At 33.9% G+C, this 23,841-nt stretch overlaps 1 protein-coding gene and 1 long non-coding RNA gene across 2 annotated transcripts in view; both read right to left on the bottom strand.

The window, feature by feature from the left end:
* The window catches only part of ifc (delta4-sphingolipid-FADS-like protein ifc), a 33,225-nt gene that overhangs the window by 8,928 nt on the left and 456 nt on the right, over positions 1-23,841 (bottom strand). The window contains exon 2 of the mRNA XM_089713473.1: positions 6,098-6,274. Coding sequence (XP_089569599.1) covers positions 6,098-6,274 — 177 coding nt within the window. The remainder of the gene's footprint in view (positions 1-6,097; positions 6,275-23,841) is intronic.
* Positions 14,267-15,373, bottom strand: LOC149475394 (uncharacterized). Its single transcript, XR_016318074.1, has 3 exons — positions 15,196-15,373; positions 15,008-15,069; positions 14,267-14,933 (listed from the first exon to the last, which is right to left on the bottom strand). It is a non-coding gene; the product is annotated as an uncharacterized LOC149475394 (long non-coding RNA).

Raw genomic sequence — 23,841 nt, 5'->3', positions numbered from 1 at the left:
AGATATAAATAAGTAACAATAGTTTCTAGAAAAATTCGAAAGACTCGAGATATACCTACATAGTCAGATAGTAATTTTCTAAAGAAGAGACATAGGTATTTTGTAAAGAGATTAAGATGTGTATAAATAAAAAAGTATCGACACGTTTTGCGGATTATCGATATCGATAATAATACAACATAATCGACTGTATTTTAATCTTATATTACTTAATATATCTTATCTATGATTCACGTTTTAAACGTTTTTATTCCGAATAGTTTTGTATTATAGATATATACTAGCGGTCCGCCCCGGCTTCGCCCGTGGTACATATGAAAAATAGATGTTGGCCGATTCTCAGACTTACCCGATATGCACAGAAAATTTCATGAGAATCGGTCCACCCGTTTCGGAGGAGTATGCAGACTAACATTGTGACACGAGAATTTTATATATAAGAAGAAAGATTATACTAGCTGCTCCGCACGGTTTCACCCCCGTGGCTCCACTCCTGTTGGTCGTAGTGGGATGATATATAGCCTATAATAGCCTTTCTCGATAAATGAGCTATCTAACACTGAAAGAATTTTTCAAATCGGACCAGTAGTTCCCGAGATTAGCGCGTTCAAACAAACAAACAAACTCTTAAGCTTTGTAATATTAGTATAGAATATAGATTATGTATGATATGGAAAAAATAGTAATATTTTATATCTTTAGTTTTGAGAAAGACAGGTGATGTTTTATCTTTAGTAGCATTTATTAATTCAATATTATATGACTTTAATTATTACAATCTAAAACATAACAGCAATTAATTATCTATCGATACTAATATGTAATTGAAATTTATATCAATGTTTTCTAAATAATTAGGAGGAGCCAATCCGCAAAGCATTCGTTCGTTGTTCGTTCGAAAGATTCTATAATGTTCTAATACTGAACAACACTGAATACGAGTTTTCGTTTACACTAAAAGATCACGAAAGAATGCTCTTGCTCTAGCTCATTGTTCGTTTGATGTAAATGCACTGTAACCGTTTAAAAAACAATTTGTTTACACTCAATATATTATCAGCTTGGTACTCAAAATGATAATCCTTAAAACGTGATGCGTTTCTCGTACCATTCATGTATCCTTATCGATGTATTAAGTACACTAGATTACACATGTACACTAGATTTCCGCCCGCGGCTTCGCCCGCGTTTTTAACCCATTGAGCCCCAAGCGGCCCGATCGGTCCCAGACACAATAAATTTTCTATTGTGTCTGTGGTTCCGGGGCCTGAGTTATTAAAGAAAAACCTGTAGTTCCCGTTCCTGTGGGATTACCGGGATAAAAATAGACTATGTCTGTCTGTGTCTTCAGATGCCTACATACCAAATTTCATTGTTATCGGTTCAGTAGTATTTGCGCGAAAGAGTAACATTAAACATCCATCCTCACAAACTATCGCATTTATAAATTACTAGAGGTCCGCCCCGGCTTCGCCCGTGGTACATATTTCGCAATAAAAGGTAGCCTATGTCCTTTCTCGGGTATCAAAATATCTCCATACCAAATTTCATGCAAATTGGTTCAGTAGTTTAGGCGTGATTGAGTAACAGACAGACAGACAGAGTTACTTTCGCATTTATAATATTAGTATGGATAGTAGGAAGTAGGATACTAGCTGCACCCCGCGGTTTTACCCGCATTGCTCATAGTCTTAGCGTGATGATATATAGCTTATAGCCTACCTCGATAGATGGACTATCCAACAGTGAAATAATTGTTCAAATCGGACCAAAGGTTTCTGAGATTAGCGTGTTTAATCAAACAAACAAACTCATCAGCTTCAATAATAGTGTGTAGTGAATAGATAGCGTATATTAGTCAGACATGGAAAATTTTCATTACGCACAGATAATATAAAAAATTTCTATTACCCATAGATAATGTTTAAAAATTATATTGCCAACAGATAATCTAAAAAATTCGATAAGTATCCTACTAATGTACTAATATTATAAATGCAAAAGTTTGTGAGGATGTGTGTGTGTTTGTTACTCTTTCACGCAAATACTACTGAACCGATTACAATGAAATTTAACACACATATAGAGGGTAACTTGGATTAACACATATGATAGGTTTTATTCCGGTAATCCCACGGGAACGGGAACTATGCGGGTTTTTCTTTTAAAACGCGGGCGAAGCCGCGGGCGGAAATCTAGTACATAATATTATATCGTTTAAAAACACGATTTCCACGACCGGATTATAAACCGGTATAATATTTAGATTAGAATCATTGTTTTTGTGACAAATTCGTAAAGTATAGACTGTCTAGGAAACATGAATTCTATTCTTTCTGTTTTCCACAAGTAGCATTTATTAAACAAACGACTTTCGACTTGATTAAAAGCAAAATAAACTATTGAAAAACTTAAAACGTAACTGAATGTAAGTATAGTTTATCCTGTAATATTAATTATTACATAAACGGTAAATTAAACCTAAATAAACTGAATACCTACTTATAAAATCGATTTAAAAATACAAAACTGGTTTAACGCCCACCTATTTCTTGATTCTTATATATAAAAATGAATCGCAAAATGTGTTGGTAAGCGCATAACTCGAGAACGGCTGAACCGATTTCGATAATTCTTTTTTTATTATATTCCTTGAAGTACGAGGATGGTTCTTATGTAGAGAAAACGTAAACATGTACCACGGGCGAAGCTGGGGCGGACCGCTAGTAAATAAATATAAGTAACAAAATATAAGAGTAGCATATTAACTTGTAGATAGTTAGAAACCTTAAAGTGTCAAGTGTAAGTTTCACCCTTGGTTTCACCTATTATTTGACACTATCACTTAATCCATCTTAATGTGCTTAGATGAATTTATTATATCGATCGTCACAACGAAGGGAAATGATTAAAATAATTAGCTATCAAGTACCAAATCCTTTTACCGGTTTAGTTTGAGGGGAAACTTACCCAAAATAAGAGAATGGTTGCCTGGAAGATATCGCTTCTTAGCGATAAGGCCTCCTATCTGTACCGCTTCATTGTTTGTGTATTATTTTTGTTTGATTTTGCTTTGGGTGTGCAATAAAGTGTTTATTATTATTATTAATGGTTGTTAACACCACCAAAACAGTATGCAACTATCACCAACATGAGCCAACTCATGTCCTGTACATTTATATACCTACTGTCTTACTACAAAAAACTTTAGACAGGGTTTAACTTTAAGGCAATTACACGGTTCAACGACCTTAATGATTCTGTCACTACATTTGAATTTGTTTTTTTAACCGCCCTCTATAAATATACATCGTTGTTGAAGTAAAAGTGACCAAAGATTATGGAATTGTATACTGTATCGTATTGTATCGTAATGTGTTACTCAGTGTTAGTGGTTTCTACCTAATTTATGTTTTCTCTGAGAGGCAGTAACATATTACATTTATAAATAGTAAATATTGTGTACTATGTATGTTGTAAATGTAATGTAGGAAGACTCATCTTTCAACATTAACCGTTATAAGCAAAGTCTCTACTACATGACCCATTCTGGAGACCTTAAAATGACTAAGCAAGTAATTATAAGTTCTAGAGTGGGGAACAGTTAAGAAAACACCGATTTAGAAATTAGTTTTATTCAACACTGACTCTACTATATTCTGGAGACCTGATGATGGCTAGGGTGGAGAACATCTCACCTACAGAGATATAAAAGATGGAGTACATTATTTGACGTAATTCTATAGAACGGCCTCTACCATGTCATGGTGTATCGAATGGTAATGGTGACCAGGCAAATGTATTTAGCGTTCTCTGTATATCTCTTCATACCTAGTAGGAATATATGCATGCAACCTACACACACCGAAAAAAATAGGGGAACGGACAAGAAATCACGTTTTTTTCGACTTGTTATGTATTTTGTAGTTAGTTCGGGGTTAATTTTTTAAATCCCTTACGTCTTTGAAATGATGACGAGAAATAAAATGTGTTTCGATTTTTAAACATTAAAATATTATACCCCTTTAAGAGTTTGGTGCCTATTTATCGACTATATAGCAGCTTCAAATCAAAAATATTATAACGTGTTTTAAACTGAGTTTTTTTTTCTACTGTTTATCTTTGAACACATTACAAAATGAGTGATTTTTCTGCGACTGAAGTTACCAGAGCCTATGACTATGACTGATATGGGTCATACCTTCCGTACAAAGAATACAGTGTTAGTTGTGTCGGTATCTATAAAAACTCGCATAGTTCCCGTTCCCGTGGAATTTCCGGGATAAAACCTATCCTATATTACTCGTGGATAATGTAGCTTTTGAATGGTGAACGGAATTTTTAAAATCGGTCCAGTAGTTTATGAGCCTATTCATTACAATCAAACAAACAAACAAACAAAGTTTTCCTCTTTATAATATTAGTGTAGAAGAAATCATCGGTTCACCCAGTTAAAAGTGCGGAGGTAACGGAACCAACAAAAAATTCAGTTGAATTGAGAATTTCGTCCTATAATGGCGTCGGCTAAAAATGTTGCTATACGTTTATGTCAGTTTTGACTTTCCTACGATTTTATACAATAATATAAAATTAAATGATTTTATACAATATAAAAAAAAATTACTGATTTTCGGCGGTATGGCGACCATTTGGAACTGTCTGAAAAGTATGGCATGGCGATTTTCGTACATGGCTACTGGACGATGATTACCTGTGCAAAAATTATCCTGGTACAAATGGTTGAATTTTTTTTTAAATCAACGCATTCACGTCGGTATTGTGGGCTGTAAATTACACCGGAAAAGCATGGCATGACACTACCGCCTACTTCTTTTTTATGGGCTATCGGTAAATCCTAAAATTTTTGTGTTACAAATCGTTTGCCTTCCGTAATTTATCCGACGAGTTCGACTAACGCCCACGCGACTAGTATGCCGGTACCACTGTTCTGACCATGATTTTTCTTTTTGTCATTGCGTACTAAGACCACTGTAGAACCGCCATCCGGTTACAAATGACCCAAAATTTTGTGTCAGTATCTCCCGGCTTTGGATTGATTTGGACCCTTAAAATATACGATAGAACAGCAATTAATCTTTTTTAAAAAATATTCAAGGCACAGGGAAAGTCTGGTTACTGTTTTATAGGTATGTGTTTTCTGATAATATTTTACTGTCAAAAATTATCAACACTGGATATTATTCAATGACGCCTTTCAAAAACAAAACTAATTTACAAACAGATTTTTATATCTTTACATACCTATTTTTAACTTTCATTTCATGAACTGCTCATGTAAATACCTATTACAATCTGGTTTAATTTAACAAAACATTCAATTCGGTGAATTTTAGCGTTATTTTGCAAAAAAAACCGCACGTACAGTCCCCCGTCCGAGTCGAACTGACACCGTCAAATTTCGTCGAAAATATGCAATAGAGGTGAGGTTTTATGTGGGTTTTATTATAAATTCGAGTTTTTTCTTGATAATTTAACGATAATAATGAAAATTGAAAAAACAATCAATACAAATTGTTACAAATATCATAACATATTTTTTGGTATAAATTTCATGTATAAATATGTAGCCGTTTTCCTAACAAAATGCGTTTTATGTTCAAAAAGGGGTTGATTTCTATGTATTTTTTTTTATGTTTAGGCCGTTCTAAAATGAAAAGTAAACAATACACTTTGTTAATTATATCCTTGAGTATCACATATATTTTTTTTAAGACAATCGTACCAACAGTTTCCTCAACAAAATTCAATATGTATAAGGTGTTTTCCGGTTTTGACCATAGTAATCCCCTTAAGCGCGGGTTCTCTTTAATCTGGTTTTGTCGTATTTCACATAGACAACTATTAAAGCGACAGATCCGTTGTTTAAAGTTAGACTGTGTTTAAATTGTTTTGTGGTAAGACCACTATGGTCTTACCAGCTAATGTTTAAAGATTTCTTCTTCTTTAACTCACCCAACATAGAGATAGTTGATAAGAGAATGGTTGATAACACCACCAAGCAGTGGGCGACTATCACAAGCATGGGCCAACTCATGGACAGTAGGTCATCCCTAATATTATGACTTCTGAAACTCACCTAACATAAGAGAATGGTTGATAACACCACCAAAGCAGTACGCCACTATCACCAACACGGGCCAGCTCATGTGCTGGACCAATGGCATCATGATGAACTGAGCGAGCACCATCGCTGTCACCACCCATTTGAAGTTCGGGTCGTAGCCGTATAGCTTCTTGATTTCGGGGTATTTTTCTGGAAAAAAAATGTCATTTTTTTTAGTGAGACTGCAGTTTAGGGATAGAAATTTTGAGATGACCCGGTAAGAAACTCGTTTGTTACTTTTTTAAGTCACTTTGTACACATTGGCTAAATGGAAGCAAATCTTCAAAAAATATTCTCCATATTATGAACATACTAGCTTTCAGCCCGCGGCTTCTCCCGCGTTTTCAGAAAAAAACCCGCATAGTTCACATTCCCTCGGGATTTTCGGGATAAAACCTATCCTATATGTTAAATCAAGTTACCGTCTATACCTATGTGTGCTGATTTCATTGTAATCGGTTCAGTAGTATTTGCGTGAAAGAGTAACAAACATACATACACATACATCCATCCTCACAAACTTTCGCATTTATAATATTAGTAGGAATAGGATTTTAAACATAATTTTGAGTTAAAATGTTGCACAAATACTTATGTACTAACTAGGGCATGCAGAACCGGATCCGGTTCCAAGTTTTTGAAACCCGGTTCCAAATCGAGCTCAGAACCGGGTAGAACCGGGTTACCCGGTTCTTTTATAATACTTCGGAAAAAATACGAAATTAAACAAAAGTAACTGTAAAAGTACCTGATAGGCCTTTATTTTACGCGGCTTGTGTCTTATTTTATTAAATTAATAAAGAAACAAAATTTCAATACTTCTCTTTATTTATCAGTCTTATAAAAGTACCTTGGCCCTTAGTCAAACGTCAGTATCGCCGAGGAATAGAAATTGCTAACGCTAATTATTGACATAAGCATTAAGCTCATGATATTTTGGTAACGGTTCGGTCACACTACCAACGACGATGACGACCACGACCAAAATTCAAATCTTGCCAAAATTTATCTATACATATAATAAATCTGTAGAAGGGTCAATTCTGTACATTGAAAATATTGAAAAAATAAATAGCAGGGAGTGTTACTGGATCGATACCAAACCCAAATATGTGATTTAAAAAATTTTTGTCTGTCTGTCTGTCTGTATGTGAAGACATCACGTGAAAACTAACGGTTCGATTTCGATGAAACTTGGTATAATTATACCTTATTATCCTGGGCGTAAAATAGGATACTTTTTATCCTGGAAAAATACGTAGAAAAAAAATTAATCTTAATTTTTCAGTTTTATCCATAGACGCTTACATAGACGTTGTTCTCTAGAACCGCGAACACACGTTGCGTATTATTATAGGCCAAGCCGTATTTGGGTCCAATAGATATTTATAAGATGTCATTGTCAGAGTTACTCAAAATGGAGAAATAAACCACCCACGCCAAGACCGACATCCGCGCGGACGGAGTCGCGGGCGGAAGCTATCGATATGTCGAATAAAATAAAATATTTAAATCTCCCGTCATTACGGTACTCGGAAAAAAATTAATTCGAGGTCAATTAATAAAAAAATAGTTTTTTTTGCGATTTTCGCCGAGGCGGTAAGTTTATCACACAATCACCTGGAACCAAAATTGTACATTCATAAAATTATCTATAAAAAAGGTTAAATACATTTTTTTCTAGGAGCTACCGTTTCTACGAAAAATCTATTTTTTTATCCATTGATCTCGAAAAAAATTTTTTTAATTGTGTTTTGCACAATTTATTTAATTTCGACTGGATGAAAATTTTGTTCGTGGTCGTCGTCGTCGTTGGTAGTGTGACCGAATCCTTAGGCAAAACATCATACGCTTATGTCAATTTGTATCGATAGCGTATTCTATTCCTTAGCGTTTTGACGGTTGTCTCGGCGCTCTTGTTATCATAATATCACATAAAAACATGAAAAGTACCCAGCTGTAGGTTTTGAGTCCCCTGCGAATGTCGAAATTTTCGAAAATTTTCAGCATTTACGGCTGTATCTTTTGATGCGTTGGCTTGTGAGTTCGACTTTTTCACATAAAAGGGACCGAAGACTTGAGTATTCGATATAAATTTCAGCTTGATACCAAAAACAAAAACATGACTGGATCATTAAATATGAATCAGTAAAATTAACAGCTTTTCAAATTCACGAGAAATCTAATAAAAATATATCTGTAGCCTAATTTTTGTCATTTTCGAAGCCTAATTTTTTTTTTGGTAATATAACCGTAGGAAACTTATAGCATCTAAGGTTAGACAACCAATCGGAGCCACGTTTGAGGCGTGGCACGAAAATTCGCGATGCACGTGAGTCTTACGTTGCCAGATACAATAAATTTGTTAAAATAATGCAGCAAAATATAAATAATACATTATATTTTAATATTTTGGTCGGAACCGGGAGAACCGGGTTTCATACTATTCAGACCCGGTTCTCAAGATCATCAAAAAACCCGGGTTTACCCGGGTTTTTCGGAACCGGGTAAACCCGGGTGCATGCCCTAGTACTAACATTTCAATTAATGATAATGAAATGGCATTTAAATTGTGTTCACTTTAATAACTTTTTAAATGAACAGCAAACGATTCGAACTACTTCTTAAGAGCAAAAGAACCGTTTTTCCATACAAACGTTTCCTCCCTGGATTGTGCCACTAGAGCAATTTTTTTTTTCAAATTAATCTATGGCAACTTAGCCACGTTCCTACGTTTTCCTTTTTGTCATATCCTAATTATTAAAAAAAAGGTATGAATCTTTCAAAACGAAAGAAATAGGACAGATTTTCCGTGATTTTCCGTCTTCCATAAAACTAATTTTTGAACATTATATAAAAAAGCAAAACGTAGGAACATAGCCTATACTGTTCTCTACTAAATTATGAAAAAAGTTATTAAATCGGTCAAGTATTGGAGGAGGAAACAGAGGACTACGGAACGTCGAATTTGTGTAATTTTCCTAGGTATTTTGAATTTTCGCCCGAGCTGCAGTTGTCCCTGTCGCGCTCGAGCTCTACGGGGGAGGCTTGAGGCATAGCGCGACAGCAATAGATAATAGGAAAACCAAATTTTGAATTATCTCACTCGTTTTGTTGGCTCTTAAAATATAAATAAGTTGCTATCAAATATTTATTACATTTTATTTTATGCTTTGTTCTTCACATAGCATTTACATCTTACAAATTACAATCAAAATTACAATAAAATAAAACAAATACAACTAGACACAGATTCCTCAGCAATTAATCCTACTAATACAGTTTATGACCGTAATTTTCGACTCACTGAGATCACTCATCTTATCTAAAACGTTTACAACTTTAATGTCAACTTCTTTAGTAGGCATATCTGTAGATGTAGCTTAAGATTTTATATCTCATATAACACAACTGATTTCCTGTATCTTCCATTGACCATAAAATCATCTTCCGTGAAGGTAAGTTATATTTAAAAACAAACAAAATTATGGTTGAAGAATTGTTATTTTAAAATTGTTATTGGTAAGACAAGCAAAAAATGTAATTAGAGAAATATTATTGCTCGTGTTAACAACTAGCTTTCCGCCCGCTGCTTTGTCCGCGTGGTCAAGAAAACCCGCATAGTTCCCATTTCCGTGGGATTTCCGGGATAAAACCTTTCCTATTTTTGCTGTTGTTGCTTTCAGCCATACAGTTGAAATATATTTGTACTCCAGAAAGGTCCAACTTGTAACAACAAAAAAAATCAAATTTTTTTTTATGGGACTGATTCGGATAATCATCGTACTGTATCTATTTTATCCAATTTCTCATAACGAATAATGAAGTAATATGATAACAATAATTTTCCTCGTATTACGGATTATCTCTATCAGTCAAAGCCCGCTAAAATATTGCACTATTAGATAACGTATATGGTGTGTACTTCGCTTATCAGTTTTGGAAAATATCACGTGAAAAAGATATGAACTTTGACATTCATTTTCAAGGTAATGTTGAGTTTCTGAAGGTCCATTATTTATTTATATTTATTTATTACAAATTGTCTCTATTTTTCGTGTTTTTTCAACCGATTAAAAAAAGAGGAGGATCTCAATTCGATTGTTACCGGAACTTTCGAATCATCTTCTATGAAGGATATTTTTGAAGTGAAATTTCTTTAGGCACGTTGAGAGTGAAATTTCAAGGTCGCGTCATGGCAATACCGTCACGTCATGGAGTAAAGCAACGATTCCAAAATCTAGCCAAAGAAGTTTCACTTCTAACACGTATGCTCGGTACACACGCTCTTTTTTTATTTTATTTGGAAACTGGTGCCTTTACTTCCTTCCATTTCAAATTCGTATTTTACTTTTAATCTGAAGGCGGTTTAGTTTTTGTGTTAAAAATGATTATTTAGGTCATTACTCACTTATAATACCACAAGAGCTTTTTGAAGCTCGTGTGGTATTCGGGGGATTATTTTTCCGTCCCAAATGTCGGCCAATAATTTCACAATTGAATTCAACCTGTCAGTTTGACGTCAACTACCAGAGAAAATTTTCAAAAAATTATCAGTATAATACCATGTAGGTTGTACCACGTGACGTCGAATGGTGCAATTCTATTGGTCGATATTTGTGTCGGAAAAATAATCACTACAATACATGATTCACAAAAATACGTGAAAGTTGTTTCCATTTTACTACAATCTTATCATTCGGATAAAAGCACCATAAAGAAAAAGGAAATACGTGTATTACGTCATATAGTTATGATAAAATAAGAAAATAAAGATAAATATATCTGCACCAGAATGTCTAGCTAGATTATAGTAGAGTGCGTTTCACGAAAGAGTTCCCCTGCCGTTATGTTGGCATACCTGACTGTCAAAAACGAAAATATTTTTTTTTATCAAAAATGACAGAGAAAATATTCTCCTTTCTTCCTAGCCTTATCCCGTATCTTACGGGGTCGGCTGCCTAGAAAGGAGAATATTTTCTCTGTCATTTTTGATTAAAAAAAAATATTTTCGTTTTTGACAGTCAGGTAAGCCAACATAACGGCAGGGGAAATCTCTGAGGGAACTCTTTCGTGAAACCATCGTGAAACGCACTCTAGAGCCATTTTAATAGGCAACATTTGACAGTTCAACTAAATTCAACAACGTAACCTAGTAACGACGACATAGAATAACATGATGTTTCGTTTTGTTAGAACTGCACATTTGCTTAACTTTTGCACGCCTCATAAGCGAAGCGTTGAGGTGGGTACTACTGTCACTTCGCGCAAAACATCTGATTTTTCAAACTTAAAATGTCTTTATGTATCATACATTGCACTTGTAAGATAATACATACACACACATATTAAGAAAAAACACTATTTTTAACGTTCATGATATTTTTGATGTAATTTTTGTTATTTAAACTAGTTAAAAAACAGTTTAAAAAAGTTCTGTCTTGGACGTCCGTGTGTCTGTATGTGCGGATCCTTTTTCTTGTTAACACGATAGCGACCGAAATACTTTACTAATCGAGTCTTTTTTTTTCTCTTACGCTTGAGTATGCTCAGGAATAGAACCCTTTCATTTTTCAGGGTCTGATTCGTTGTGGTTTAATTGTTATTAAATAAACAAAAATAATAATTAATAAATATTTATTAAAAAAAAATTATGAGGCGTGCACTTTTGGATTTTCCAAATTATTTTCAATTACGTTTACATAATTATAATAATAATGACCGATACAATTAATTTTAAGATTTGATTTTACTGATAAACCATTCTAAACATAATAAACAATTTCTGATTTAAGGGGCCGGCGGACGACAATTTTTCCATACAAACGTAATACCAAAATCATTTTCAGTTTGAGCATATTTCCACTTTATTGTGCTGTTATTCGGAATAAGACAGTATTTATCTAGGCTCCCAAATGATTTTTATTGCAAAATACTCAAATACAACGAATTGTAAACAATTTGTATTTCTCACATTTTTAAAGTATAAATGATATGTTTTCTACTCATCAATTCTGTATTAAAAACGGCAATATTCTTAATATAATGTAATTCGAAACATGGCTTATATTGTTAAGTTACACAATATACAAAAAAAATTGGAAATGCATCGAGTTTTCATTCATCATTTTTGGTATTACGGCACACATTCAAATTAATCACAAATTTTCATCGGTCGTCGTGCTGTCGCATTCAAGCGTGGGGCCGGCGGGAATTGTGCAACAGAGACAACAATATTCGAGTGTTAGACGTAACATTTGATTTAATATTTTTGTGGATGAATAGTTGTCAATATAGCTGCCACTGTCACCTGTCAGAACATGCTTAGCTGTCGAATACTATAAATTGCCGCTTTCCTTTGACTCGTGGCGCAATCGTACGGATCGTGCCTAGGGGCTCGGACGTTGTTTATACGACGTTCGACCCAACTACCTTCACTTTGCTAATAGTCGTTGACTAGCTGCGATTTGTTAATCAATTAGGTAGCTGTGTAGAATCGCAGTACATTCTTATTACATTCAAACTAATATTTAACTAACTTCGCATCTTTTTTTCTTATATCAGAAGCGGGATAGAATTCAAGCCTACACTTTTTAATTGTTTTGAGTTTACGTAGTTTTGTAACGGCATACTGGCGTTTGTGTTTTTTCGTGCGTTGTGTGAAGTAAAAGTTTGTTAGGTGGATTATTGTAACGGGAATGTAGTTCATCGAAGGAATTGTGTGTAGTGATCTAAATCGCTAGTTGAACTCTGGCGTTGAGGTATTATCTAGTCGCTGGCGTATCGTAGTGATGTATTTCACTAGTCGAACGAGCGTAGATATACCAAGATACGCGAACGGAGTGGCTATGTCATGTGGACGTGGTTATTGTTCTGTCAGGTCAGTGTGGCCGAGGCAGGATGGTTGTGTAATTCCGAGATGAACTACCGTAGTGTTGTAATACGAGAAAAGGCGTACGAGGACGTACGATTGTCAGTATGGCCGTGTTAGACGTAACATTTGATTTAATATTTTTGTGGATGAATAGTTGTCAATATAGCTGCCACTGTCACCTGTCAGAACATGCTTAGCTGTCGAATACTATAAATTGCCGCTTTCCTTTGACTCGTGGCGCAATCGTACGGATCGTGCCTAGGGGCTCGGACGTTGTTTATACGACGTTCGACCCAACTACCTTCACTTTGCTAATAGTCGTTGACTAGCTGCGATTTGTTAATCAATTAGGTAGCTGTGTAGAATCGCAGTACATTTTTATTACATTCAAACTAATATTTAAACCGGCCTCCCTTGTTATTTCTTACACGAGCGTATTTTGACTTCGCTTCGAATTGCAGTTGCGAGCGGCCTCCGCCGGGTTCTTAAGACGATACACAAAAAAAAATCCACTGCTTGGCGGGCGGAGTCTAATAGCTCGCTATCGCGAACGCCGGTGTGCGCGAAGTCATTCTTGCAAACTCGCCGCGCTGCCGCTGGCCGACTCGGGACAAACATGTATGGAGTCGTCATACAGTTATAATATTGTTATACATTTATTCAATTGTTGATTTATTGGTTTTATTTTCTTGCTTATAAACAAATAATCTTCTTTCCAACAACTACTTAGACATTATTAATAATTATTATTATTTCGTAATGTTTACTTTATTACAAAATAATACAGGTTATAAATAATCTTTAAAATAACAAAATATATTGTTACTCTGAAAAAATGAAATGGTACTCAATAACGCGGACTACTGAATTGATTTAGATAGAATTTGATGCTGACGTAGATATTACATCATGCCCAGAAATGAAAGGTACTATTTCTGAAAGAAGTTATAAACCCTAATTCTTCTCAGTCAAAGTCAAGAGTGGAAGATATCACTAATACAGTAAAACTGATGCGAAACTTTGGATGTTAATTTGTATATTTTTTTGTTAGTTGTTACTTAATCACGTCAAGACTACATTACCAATTTTGATAAAATATAGCTAATTGCCTGGATTTACACATAGGATACTTTTTATCCGAACTGAACACTTCTGTGGGATAAAACAGGATTCACGATATAACCTAATTCCACGCGGGCAAATCCGCGGTCGGAATGATATTTTTTTAATTAAAAAAATTTTTTAAAAAAAAACACAAAATATATTGACGCATGTATTTATTTTTTGCACTCTATTATAATTGTAATTATTCATTACAAATAATCAAAATAAAATAGCCAGAACAAAGTTAGGCCCTGGTAGGGTAGGTAGGTAGGTACAGCAATGTGAGACGAACACTGGCTTATTTATACCAATAATAATGTATTATAAACATTAAATTAAGTTTACTTTCTAACAACAAAAATACATAATATTAGCTAATGTGAAAGCGAATCAACCAATCATCCCACAAAAATGAAATGTGCACACAAATATTCATCCAAATCGGTTCATGTCATTAGGAGGAGTGACTGCAGCGCCATCTTCCGGGCCCAATTGTGTTTCCAGATCACCCAGGAACTCAATTTAATATACTTACACAAAATTTTTCGAAATGAAAACTCACATTACTATGTAAATATGAATATAAACCTGTTTTATTACTAAGCAATTTCCCGCACAGGTGTAGTAAGTATAAATGAAATAAATATCAACATCAAATTCTTTATACAACATACTTATCTACCACCTTCTAAGAAATGTAATTCTTGAAATTATTTCGTATTTTTTTTAAATATAATACTACTCCAATGAGCTCCTGTTCCATATTATGTCCGCCATACTTCCACTAAGTTCACCATGATTTTTTATTTCTTTGCACTTTGTTGCTTTTTGCTAAAAATGGAATCATGCGATAAAACCAGTAGAACGTTGATAACATACATTTTTGACTGAATAAAGGTACTTACGAAGGAGTGGGTTCACATTGTGAACAATCAGTGGGTTTATTTTCCTTCTGGATTCCGGATTTCTGAAAAGATTATCTATGCTATAAATGAAAATATCTTACACATTCGTTATGTACTTAAAACAGGGGTACATAATATCAAACATCGTCTATAATACAATTATCATCTTTAAAATAAAACCAACTTACTTCATTAATTTGTTCCAATTGTAAGCATTCTTTTTCCTCCAACCTTTATGTTTCTTCTTCTTATTTTCTTTATTGTCCCCATTTGTCTCATTTTGTCTTATCGTGTTGTCACCCTTTTTTACGATTGCGCGAGCGACACAAGTTCCCCGTGTGACGGCCGTAGCGGGAATGACTCGTGCAGCGATCGGGGTAGGAAGGTACAGGGCGGCTCTCGCTATATTGGCTGGTCACGCGCTAATTTCAAGTATTTCTTGTTTATTTCAAAACCATCGCATATTTCAAAATTCTAAATCGGTAGACGTATAGGTTGTATATTTTATAGTTAATATCCAAAAAGTCGTAACTTTACGTTTGTTATTTTGAAGATGCCAGAGATTATAAAAAAATAACAATGAGAACTTTGTATTTTTTTTCTATCGAGAAAATATCATGGAATCATGTTTCTAAAACGGTAGACGTATTGTGTTACTATTGAACTTTCTTGTCAAGAATTTTCATCACGACAACTTTAATAATATAAAAATTACGAAGGTTTAAAAAGGGCCGTAAATGTTAGAAAAATTAATTCATCACCTTAAAGAACTGACGTCGCTATTCGATAGACATAAAATGTTGCCTATTAAATTGGCTCGACTATAATTTTATTAACTTCACCTGTATGTTTGTATGTAACCGATTCCATTAGACTTGATTTTGAAATGGGGCTGTATTATGACCTCTTATTTCCAGACAGATTACGCCGTGAATTGAACTGAATGGCAAATTCATATTATGATTGCAAGAACCAGCCGTGGTTAATTATGGTATTATATATATAAATCTCGTGTCACAATGTTTGTCCTCAATGGACTCCTAAACCACTTAACCGATTATAATAAAATTCGCACACCATGTGCAGTTCGATCCAACTTGAGAGATAGGATAGGTTTTATCCCGGAAATCCCACGGGAAAGGGAACTATGCGGGGTTTTCTCTGAAAACGCGGGCGAAGCCGCGGGCGGAAAGCTAGTGGTATTATATGAATTTGCCAGTCAGTTCAATTCACGGCGTAAACTTACTGGGAATAAGAGGTCATATTACGGCCCCTTATTGAATTCAAATTTTATACATTTATCAAGGATCGGTGAAAATATAGTAATTTTATGAGTTCATTTTATAAAAACGTGTTTATATTTTTTATCTTATCTTATCTTAATATATATAAATCTCGTGTCACAATGTTTGTCCTTAATGGACTCCTAAACCACTTAACCGATTATAATAAAATTCGCACACCATGTGCAGTTTGATCCAACTTGAGAGATAGGATAGTTTAAACATGTAGGTACCACGGGCGAAGCCGGGGCGGACCACTAGTAAACTATATTTACTATTTTACTTTTACGGGGTTTTATAATTTATTTCTCTTTAGTCCAGTTTTTAATGTATGACCTGCGTTACTCAGACAGTTAGGTAGCCAAAATTTTCTGACTATCGTGACATCAATGTTTATCAGACTGAGAACATCATTTTATGTAGTTGATTATTACACAGTAATCTTTACAAAACCACGATATAAAACGAATACCACAAACGACTATGCAGTAGAAATATGATAAGTATTAAGTACCTATAAGCTTGCTTGCTGGTGAGTGGTGGTAAAGTAACTTTTAAAATGTATTTTTAAACAAGTAAAACATGATTTTATAATTCTCGATTTAAAGGCCGCCTTTTTTGCGTAAGTTATAAAGTATTTGTCTTATTGTATGTATTGTTTCTGTTTATTTTGGTGCAAAAGTAACAATATTACAATATCAATAATTTCGTTTATTCATAGTGCTTCCTTATTTATCTCTATCATTCGTATCAATTAACGAAACTGCGTACTTGCGAATAGCAAGGTAATACTCTACTACTCGGTACTCCGGTCTTTTCTCTCTTTCCGACGACCACTCCCATGTATGGAAACAAACGCACGTCAATATTTCGCCGATTGCTGTAACCTCCTGAATCGAAATACCACCTTCCTGCCAACCCTAATCGTTCAGGTGTGACTCCTTTATATGAACAGGTGTCGTTTGACCGTTTATCAAATATTAAGCTCATTAGAGCGGAAATCAGACGATCGTAAAGTCACGTTTCTGTTGATAAATAAACAGCGCGATTAGCTGATAAAATATTATTCATAGTTTTGTTGGAAATACGCGATTATTTGCTGTATTTTGCGATTTACACCTAATGTACTGAAATAATGACCTTCAGTATTATTATTCATGATTGATATAGTTTAAAAAAATAAGCTTGAACTCATGAAATTATTGTATTGTCACCATTCCTTGATAGCCAAAGCATGATTCACGGACATGCTGTAGCATAAATCATGCCGTCTATAGTGGGTCAAACCTAGTCTAGGAATCGGTTTCATACAAACATACAGGTGAAGATAATAAAAACGATTTAGCGGCAGATGCATAAATAAATATAAATCTGTGTTACTGATCCATGTTTCTTTACAGACAAGTACCTACAGTTCGATTCGAACTTAATGGCGGTTCGGAAGTTAGGTGCAGGTGCGAGTGTACGTGCGTACAGGTCCCTTAAGACGATACACAAAAAAAAATCTACTGCTTGGCGGGCGGAGTCTAATAGCTCGCTATCGCGAACGCGGGTGTGCGCGAAGTCATTCTTGCAAACTCGCCGCGCTGCCGCTGGCCGACTCGGGACAAACATGTATGGAGTCGTCATACAGTTATAATATTCTTATACATATATTTAATTGTTGATTTATTGGTTTTATTTTCTTGCTTATAAACAAATAATCTTCTTTTTAACAACTACTTAGACATTATTAATAATTATTATTATTTCGTAATGTTTACTTTATTACAAAATAATACAGGTTATAAATAATCTTTAAAATAACAAAAAATATTGTTACTCTGAAAAAATGAAATGGTACTCAATAACGCGGACTCCTGAATGGATTTAGATAGAATTTGATGCTGACGTAGATATTACGTCATGCCCAGAAATGAAAGGTAATATTTCTGAAAGAAGTTATAAACCCTAATTCTTCTCAGTCAAAGTCAAGAGTGGAAGATATCACTAATACAGTAAAACTGATGCGAAACTTTGGATGTTAATTTGTATATTTTTTTGTTAGTTGTTACTTAATCACGTCAAGACTACATTACCAATTTTGATAAAATATAGCTAATTGCCTGGATTTACACAAAGGATACTTTTTATCCGAACTGAACACTTCTGTGGGATAAGACAGGATTCACGATATAATCTAATTCCACGCGGGCAAAGCCGCGGTCGGAATGATATTTTTTTAAATAAAAAAATTGTTTAAAAAAAACACAAAATATATTGACGCATGTATTTATTTTTGCACTCTATTATAATTGTAATTATTCATTACAAATAATCAAAATAAAATAGCCAGAACAAAGTTAGGCCCTGGTAGGGTAGGTAGGCAGTACAGCAATGTGAGACGAACACTGGCTTATTTATACCAATAATAATGTATTATAAACATTAAATTAAGTTTACTTTCTAACAACAAAAATACATAATATTAGCTAATGTGAAAGCGAATCAACCAATCATCACACAAAAATGAAATGTGCACACAAATATTCATCCAAATCGGTTCATGTCATTAGGAGGAGTGACTGCAGCGCCATCTTCCGGGCCCAATTGTGTTTCCAGGTCACCCAGGAACTCAATTTAATATACTTACACAAAATTTTTCGAAATGAAAACTCACATTACTATGTAAATATGAATATAAACCTGTTTTATTACTAAGCAATTTCCCGCACAGGTGTAGTAAGTATAAATGAAATAAATATCAACATCAAATTCTTTATACAACATACTTATCTACCACCTTCTAAGAAATGTAATTCTTGAAATTATTTCGTATTTTTTTTAAATATAATACTACTCCAATGAGCTCCTGTTCCATATTATGTCCGCCATACTTCCACTAAGTTCACCATGATTTTTTATTTCTTTGCACTTTGTTGCTTTTTGCTAAAAATGGAATCATGCGATAAAACCAGTAGAGCTTTGATAACATACATTTTTGACTGAATAAAGGTACTTACGAAGGAGTGGGTTCACATTGTGAACAATCAGTGAGTTTATTTTCCTTCTGGATTCCGGATTTCTGAAAAGATTATTTATGCTATAAATGAAAAAATCTTACACATTCGTTATGTACTTAAAACAGGGGTACATATCAAACATCGTCTATAATACAATTATCATCAAATTTAAAATAAAACCAACTTACTTCATTAATTTGTTCCAATTGTAAGCATTCTTTTTCCTCCAACCTTTATGTTTCTTCTTCTTATTTTCTTTATTGTCCCCATTTGTCTCATTTTGTCTTATCGTGTTGTCACCCTTTTTTACGATTGCGCGAGCGACACAAGTTCCCCGTGTGACAGCCGTAGCGGGAATGACTCGTGCAGCGATCGGGGTAGGAAGGTACAGGGCGGCTCTCGCTATATTGGCTGGTCGCGCGCTAATTTCAAGTATTTCTTGTTTATTTCAAAACCATCGCATATTTCAAAATTCTAACACGGTAGACGTATAGGTTGTATATTTTATAGTTAATATCCAAAAAGTCGTAACTTTACGTTTGTTATTTTGAAGATGCCAGAGATTAAAAAAAAATAACAATGATAACTTTGTATTTTTTTTCTATCGAGAAAATATCATGGAATCATGTTTCTAAAACGGTAGACGTATTGTGTTACTATTGAACTTTCTTGTCAAGAATTTTCATCACGACAACTTTAATAATATAAAAATTAGGAAGGTTTGAAAAGGGCCGTAAATGTTAGAAAAATTAATTCATCACCTTAACGTCCCACTAATATGTAAAATTGTTTTCTGCGCATCGGATCGTACGATGTTCCGAGCCGCCATTAGTTTGAATCGTACTGTACGTGATCAGCCGTCTGTGTCCTTGCAGACCGAGACTTCTTTTCCCCTGTTTCCTCCTCCAATACTGGACCAATTTAATTACATTTTTCATAACTTAGTAGAGAAAAGTATAGGCTATGTTCCTACGTTTTGCTTTTTTTATATAATGTTCAATAATTAGTTTAATGGAAGACGGAACATAAGGGAAAATCTGTCCTATTTATTACGTTTTGAAAGATTCATATCTTTTTTAATAATTAGGATATGACAAAAAGGTAAACGTAGGAACATGGCTAAAGTTACCATAGATTAATAGTAAAAATATATTGCTCTAGTGGCACAATCCAGGGAGGAAAAAGGGGACTACGTTTGTATGGAAAAACGGCTCTTTTGTTTGCGCTTAACGACCTTCACCAGTAAAAGGATCAAGAGATTTTATAATCTTTACTTTGCCACAAATTTATCTAGGGATTGTATTACTTAACTTATAAATCGATTATTTATCAGCAATAAACAATTATTATATATCAGATTACATATTTTTATTATTAGTTTTGTTTTCTGTATCTATATCTGTATTAATATATTTGCACACCCACTCGATGGGTAGAATTTATTAGCCACTTCATATTGTAACTAAAACATCTGTAATTTGTAACTGCATTCTTGCAAAAAAATATAATTTGAATTTAGTAATTGAAAGGAGAGTCTTGACTTTCATAAGGTACAGATCCAATCCAGCACTGGACTATTAATAATAATAAATTATATAAGTAGGTATACCGAGGATTCATTATTAATTATTATGGTTTCTTTCGTCACAAAAAGCCAGCCTATAAAAATCGATCGATTTTCCTGTGGTCAACAACCCCATACCAACACTCGTTATGTTAACATTTAAAACTTAAACAATAATAAGTAGTTAAATTTCATTTAATTCAAATTATAAGCTTCCCAGCGTTTATTTCATCAAGTTTAAAGTCTGATGTGCCAGCCAGAGAGAAATTAGATTACGTACTGTTTGTGTGTAACTGTCTGTATGTGTGTGCGCGCGCGTGTGTGTGTCTGTATTACCCGTGACGTCACACATATACAATATTTAAGAAAAATTGCTAAATTTTAACTGATTCCCACAATACAGTCTAGTTAATGGTGGGTAATTGATAATTATTACCATTTAGATGTGTTTGAGCTTGTACACTAATTACTAGCCGTTTTACGTGTGAGATATAGGGCTGTCTATTCTGAGAAATTATTATTACAAGTGATAACTGCGTTAAAAACAACCGACTTCAAACTTGCACTTGCAACATTTACAAATATACAGACAAAAATGCCCATAAAATAAAAACTACTGGGCCTATCCGAATAAAATTTTTATGGGACCAATTCGACACCATCCCGCATCGAACAAAAAAAGAATCACGTAAATCGGTTCAGAAACCTCGGAGTAATCGGTGTACATACATAAAAAAAAAAAAAACATACCGGCCGAATTGATAACCTCCTCCTTTTTTTGAAGTCGGTTAAAAATTATTCAACCTCAAACATTTATTTATTCAATTAGACTTCTTCTAGAAGCACTTTTGAATAGTCATAACATATTTTTAACATTTACCACCGATTCGGAAAGCAGTATCTATGGAGAAGAACTTATTGAGAGATATTTGTTACTTTGCAAATAGAACATAACAACTACACTTCTCCCGTGGATCATGAGACGCAATCAAAGGAAAATAATATTTTAAAAATATAAAAAAAAGACGTGTGGCACTCGGGGACTGCCGCGGTAAAGCTATTGCATGCTATGCCTTCAAGCCACACCTCCGCGCCCGTCGGAGTGGGGAGCGTGGGGTTTTTTGTTACGGAATTTCTGGATTCGGTCCCCGCGCTCAAGGCCCGCGATAGAAGCTATGCAATAGCTTAAAAATAATTACCCGCACTAGAGTATCACTTAAGATAAATTAAGGTTGTTGTATGTCTATTAGTTCATAGATAATACATTAATTACAAGCAATTACACAGTTGATTAACAAAGACTAGCATAATATATCATACGATTTTGTCCTAATTAATATAAAATATTTTATTTTAAGGAAAAAATAAATATAAAATATTTTATTCTATATCTGATTGTTGACAACCCTTGATATGAGTAATGCAATACAAATAGTAAACTTCGCTTCCCTAACTGATTGGTGTAAAGGAATGAATTCCACCTGTTTTCTTTTGAAGATGGGTTGATTCATTCAAATAAATATAATATCAAGAGCAAATCAATTATAACAACTAAGGTTTTTATTGTAGGTGTTATATTCAATGTTATATATATTATGTACTAGCTTACCGCCCGCAACTTCGCCCGCTTCGTCTAAAACCTATATATGTACAAAACCTTCCTCTTGAATCACTCTTTCTTAAAAAAACTGCATCATAATCCATTGCGCAGTTTTAAAGATTTAAGCATACATAGGGACAGAGAAAGCAACTTTGTTTAATACTATAGCTATCTAGTGAAATTGTACACAGAACAATGCAAATTCATACTAAAAGATAACAGGACTTCAAGGGCAATAAAAGACAGGGCCTGAAATATAAAATCAATAGTCAATGATTTAAGTATCTTCTACCATTAATTGATGAATGATTGCGAGTTGTGAGTTGCAAACTCAAACAGTTGCTTATTTTTAGTTTTATAGATGTTTATTTATTTATCAAGCTGAAGAAATTGTTTGTTTGCTTGAACCCGCTAATCTCAGGAACCACTGGTTCGATTTGAAAAATTATTTCGGTGTTAGATAGTCCATTTATCAAGATCTATCTATACCATCACGCTAAGACCTATAGGAGCAGAGTAAAACCGCGGGGCACAGCTAGTTTAATATTAAATGGTAAGAAGTAAATTTGATTACATTGAAATTCAAACTGTGTAATCTAGCTAAGTTCATGCCAAAGTTATTTGGCAAACATTACCTAAATAACCTTGGCCTTCTGTTGCAATAGCTTTCCTTTGCAATTATTTACAATAGTCTTATAATATTAAGTCAATCAGATATATAGTATAGTAAGTAAGTACCTACTTAATCCATACTAATATTATAAATGCGAAAGTAACTCTGAACCAATTTGCATGAAATTTGGTATGGTATGGTATAAAACTGTCATATTTAATTAAATATAAGCGATAAGGTTGCCTTATGTGCTGTGAATGTTTCCTTTTCTGCTAATATTATATGATTGTAAAATTTGTAATGGTACATAAAATTGTTAAATAAATAAATAAATAATTTCTATTATTTTACTATAGCTGATCAACAGCAAGGAATCTTATAACTTATAAGACTAGATGTTCTAGGAGATTCTAATATCTTTAAACACTACTCAAGTAATTAGAAGTTATGGTGGAATAAATAAACTAATATAAATGTACCCTTACAAAAATACTTCTTTTTGGACTATCATTCAAACGTAAAGGCAAAATTACATATTTTATTGTTTTAGTAATTTGAAAGTAAGATACAAATGAGACTGTGGTTTAGAACCTACTTATTGTGGTTTACAGTGTAAAATATCATTGAGCTACTACAATAAGACTATATGAAATGATTATAATAAATTAGAAAACAAGTGACTAATAAAATTTGCGTTACGTAGTGCGAATTAAATTTGTACGAAAGTTTATCCAATTAATTGTTTTGATCTTGTTGTAGGTCAAATTTTAGA

This window comes from Colias philodice, chromosome 30, assembly GCF_061535455.1.
Source record: "Colias philodice isolate Cphi_HAF_F1 chromosome 30, ilColPhil1 Martin Lab GWU primary, whole genome shotgun sequence".
Taxonomy (NCBI): Eukaryota; Metazoa; Arthropoda; class Insecta; order Lepidoptera; family Pieridae; genus Colias; species Colias philodice.
Note: the sequence above shows the minus strand (reverse complement) of the source record. Positions and strands in the feature narration are given on the sequence as shown.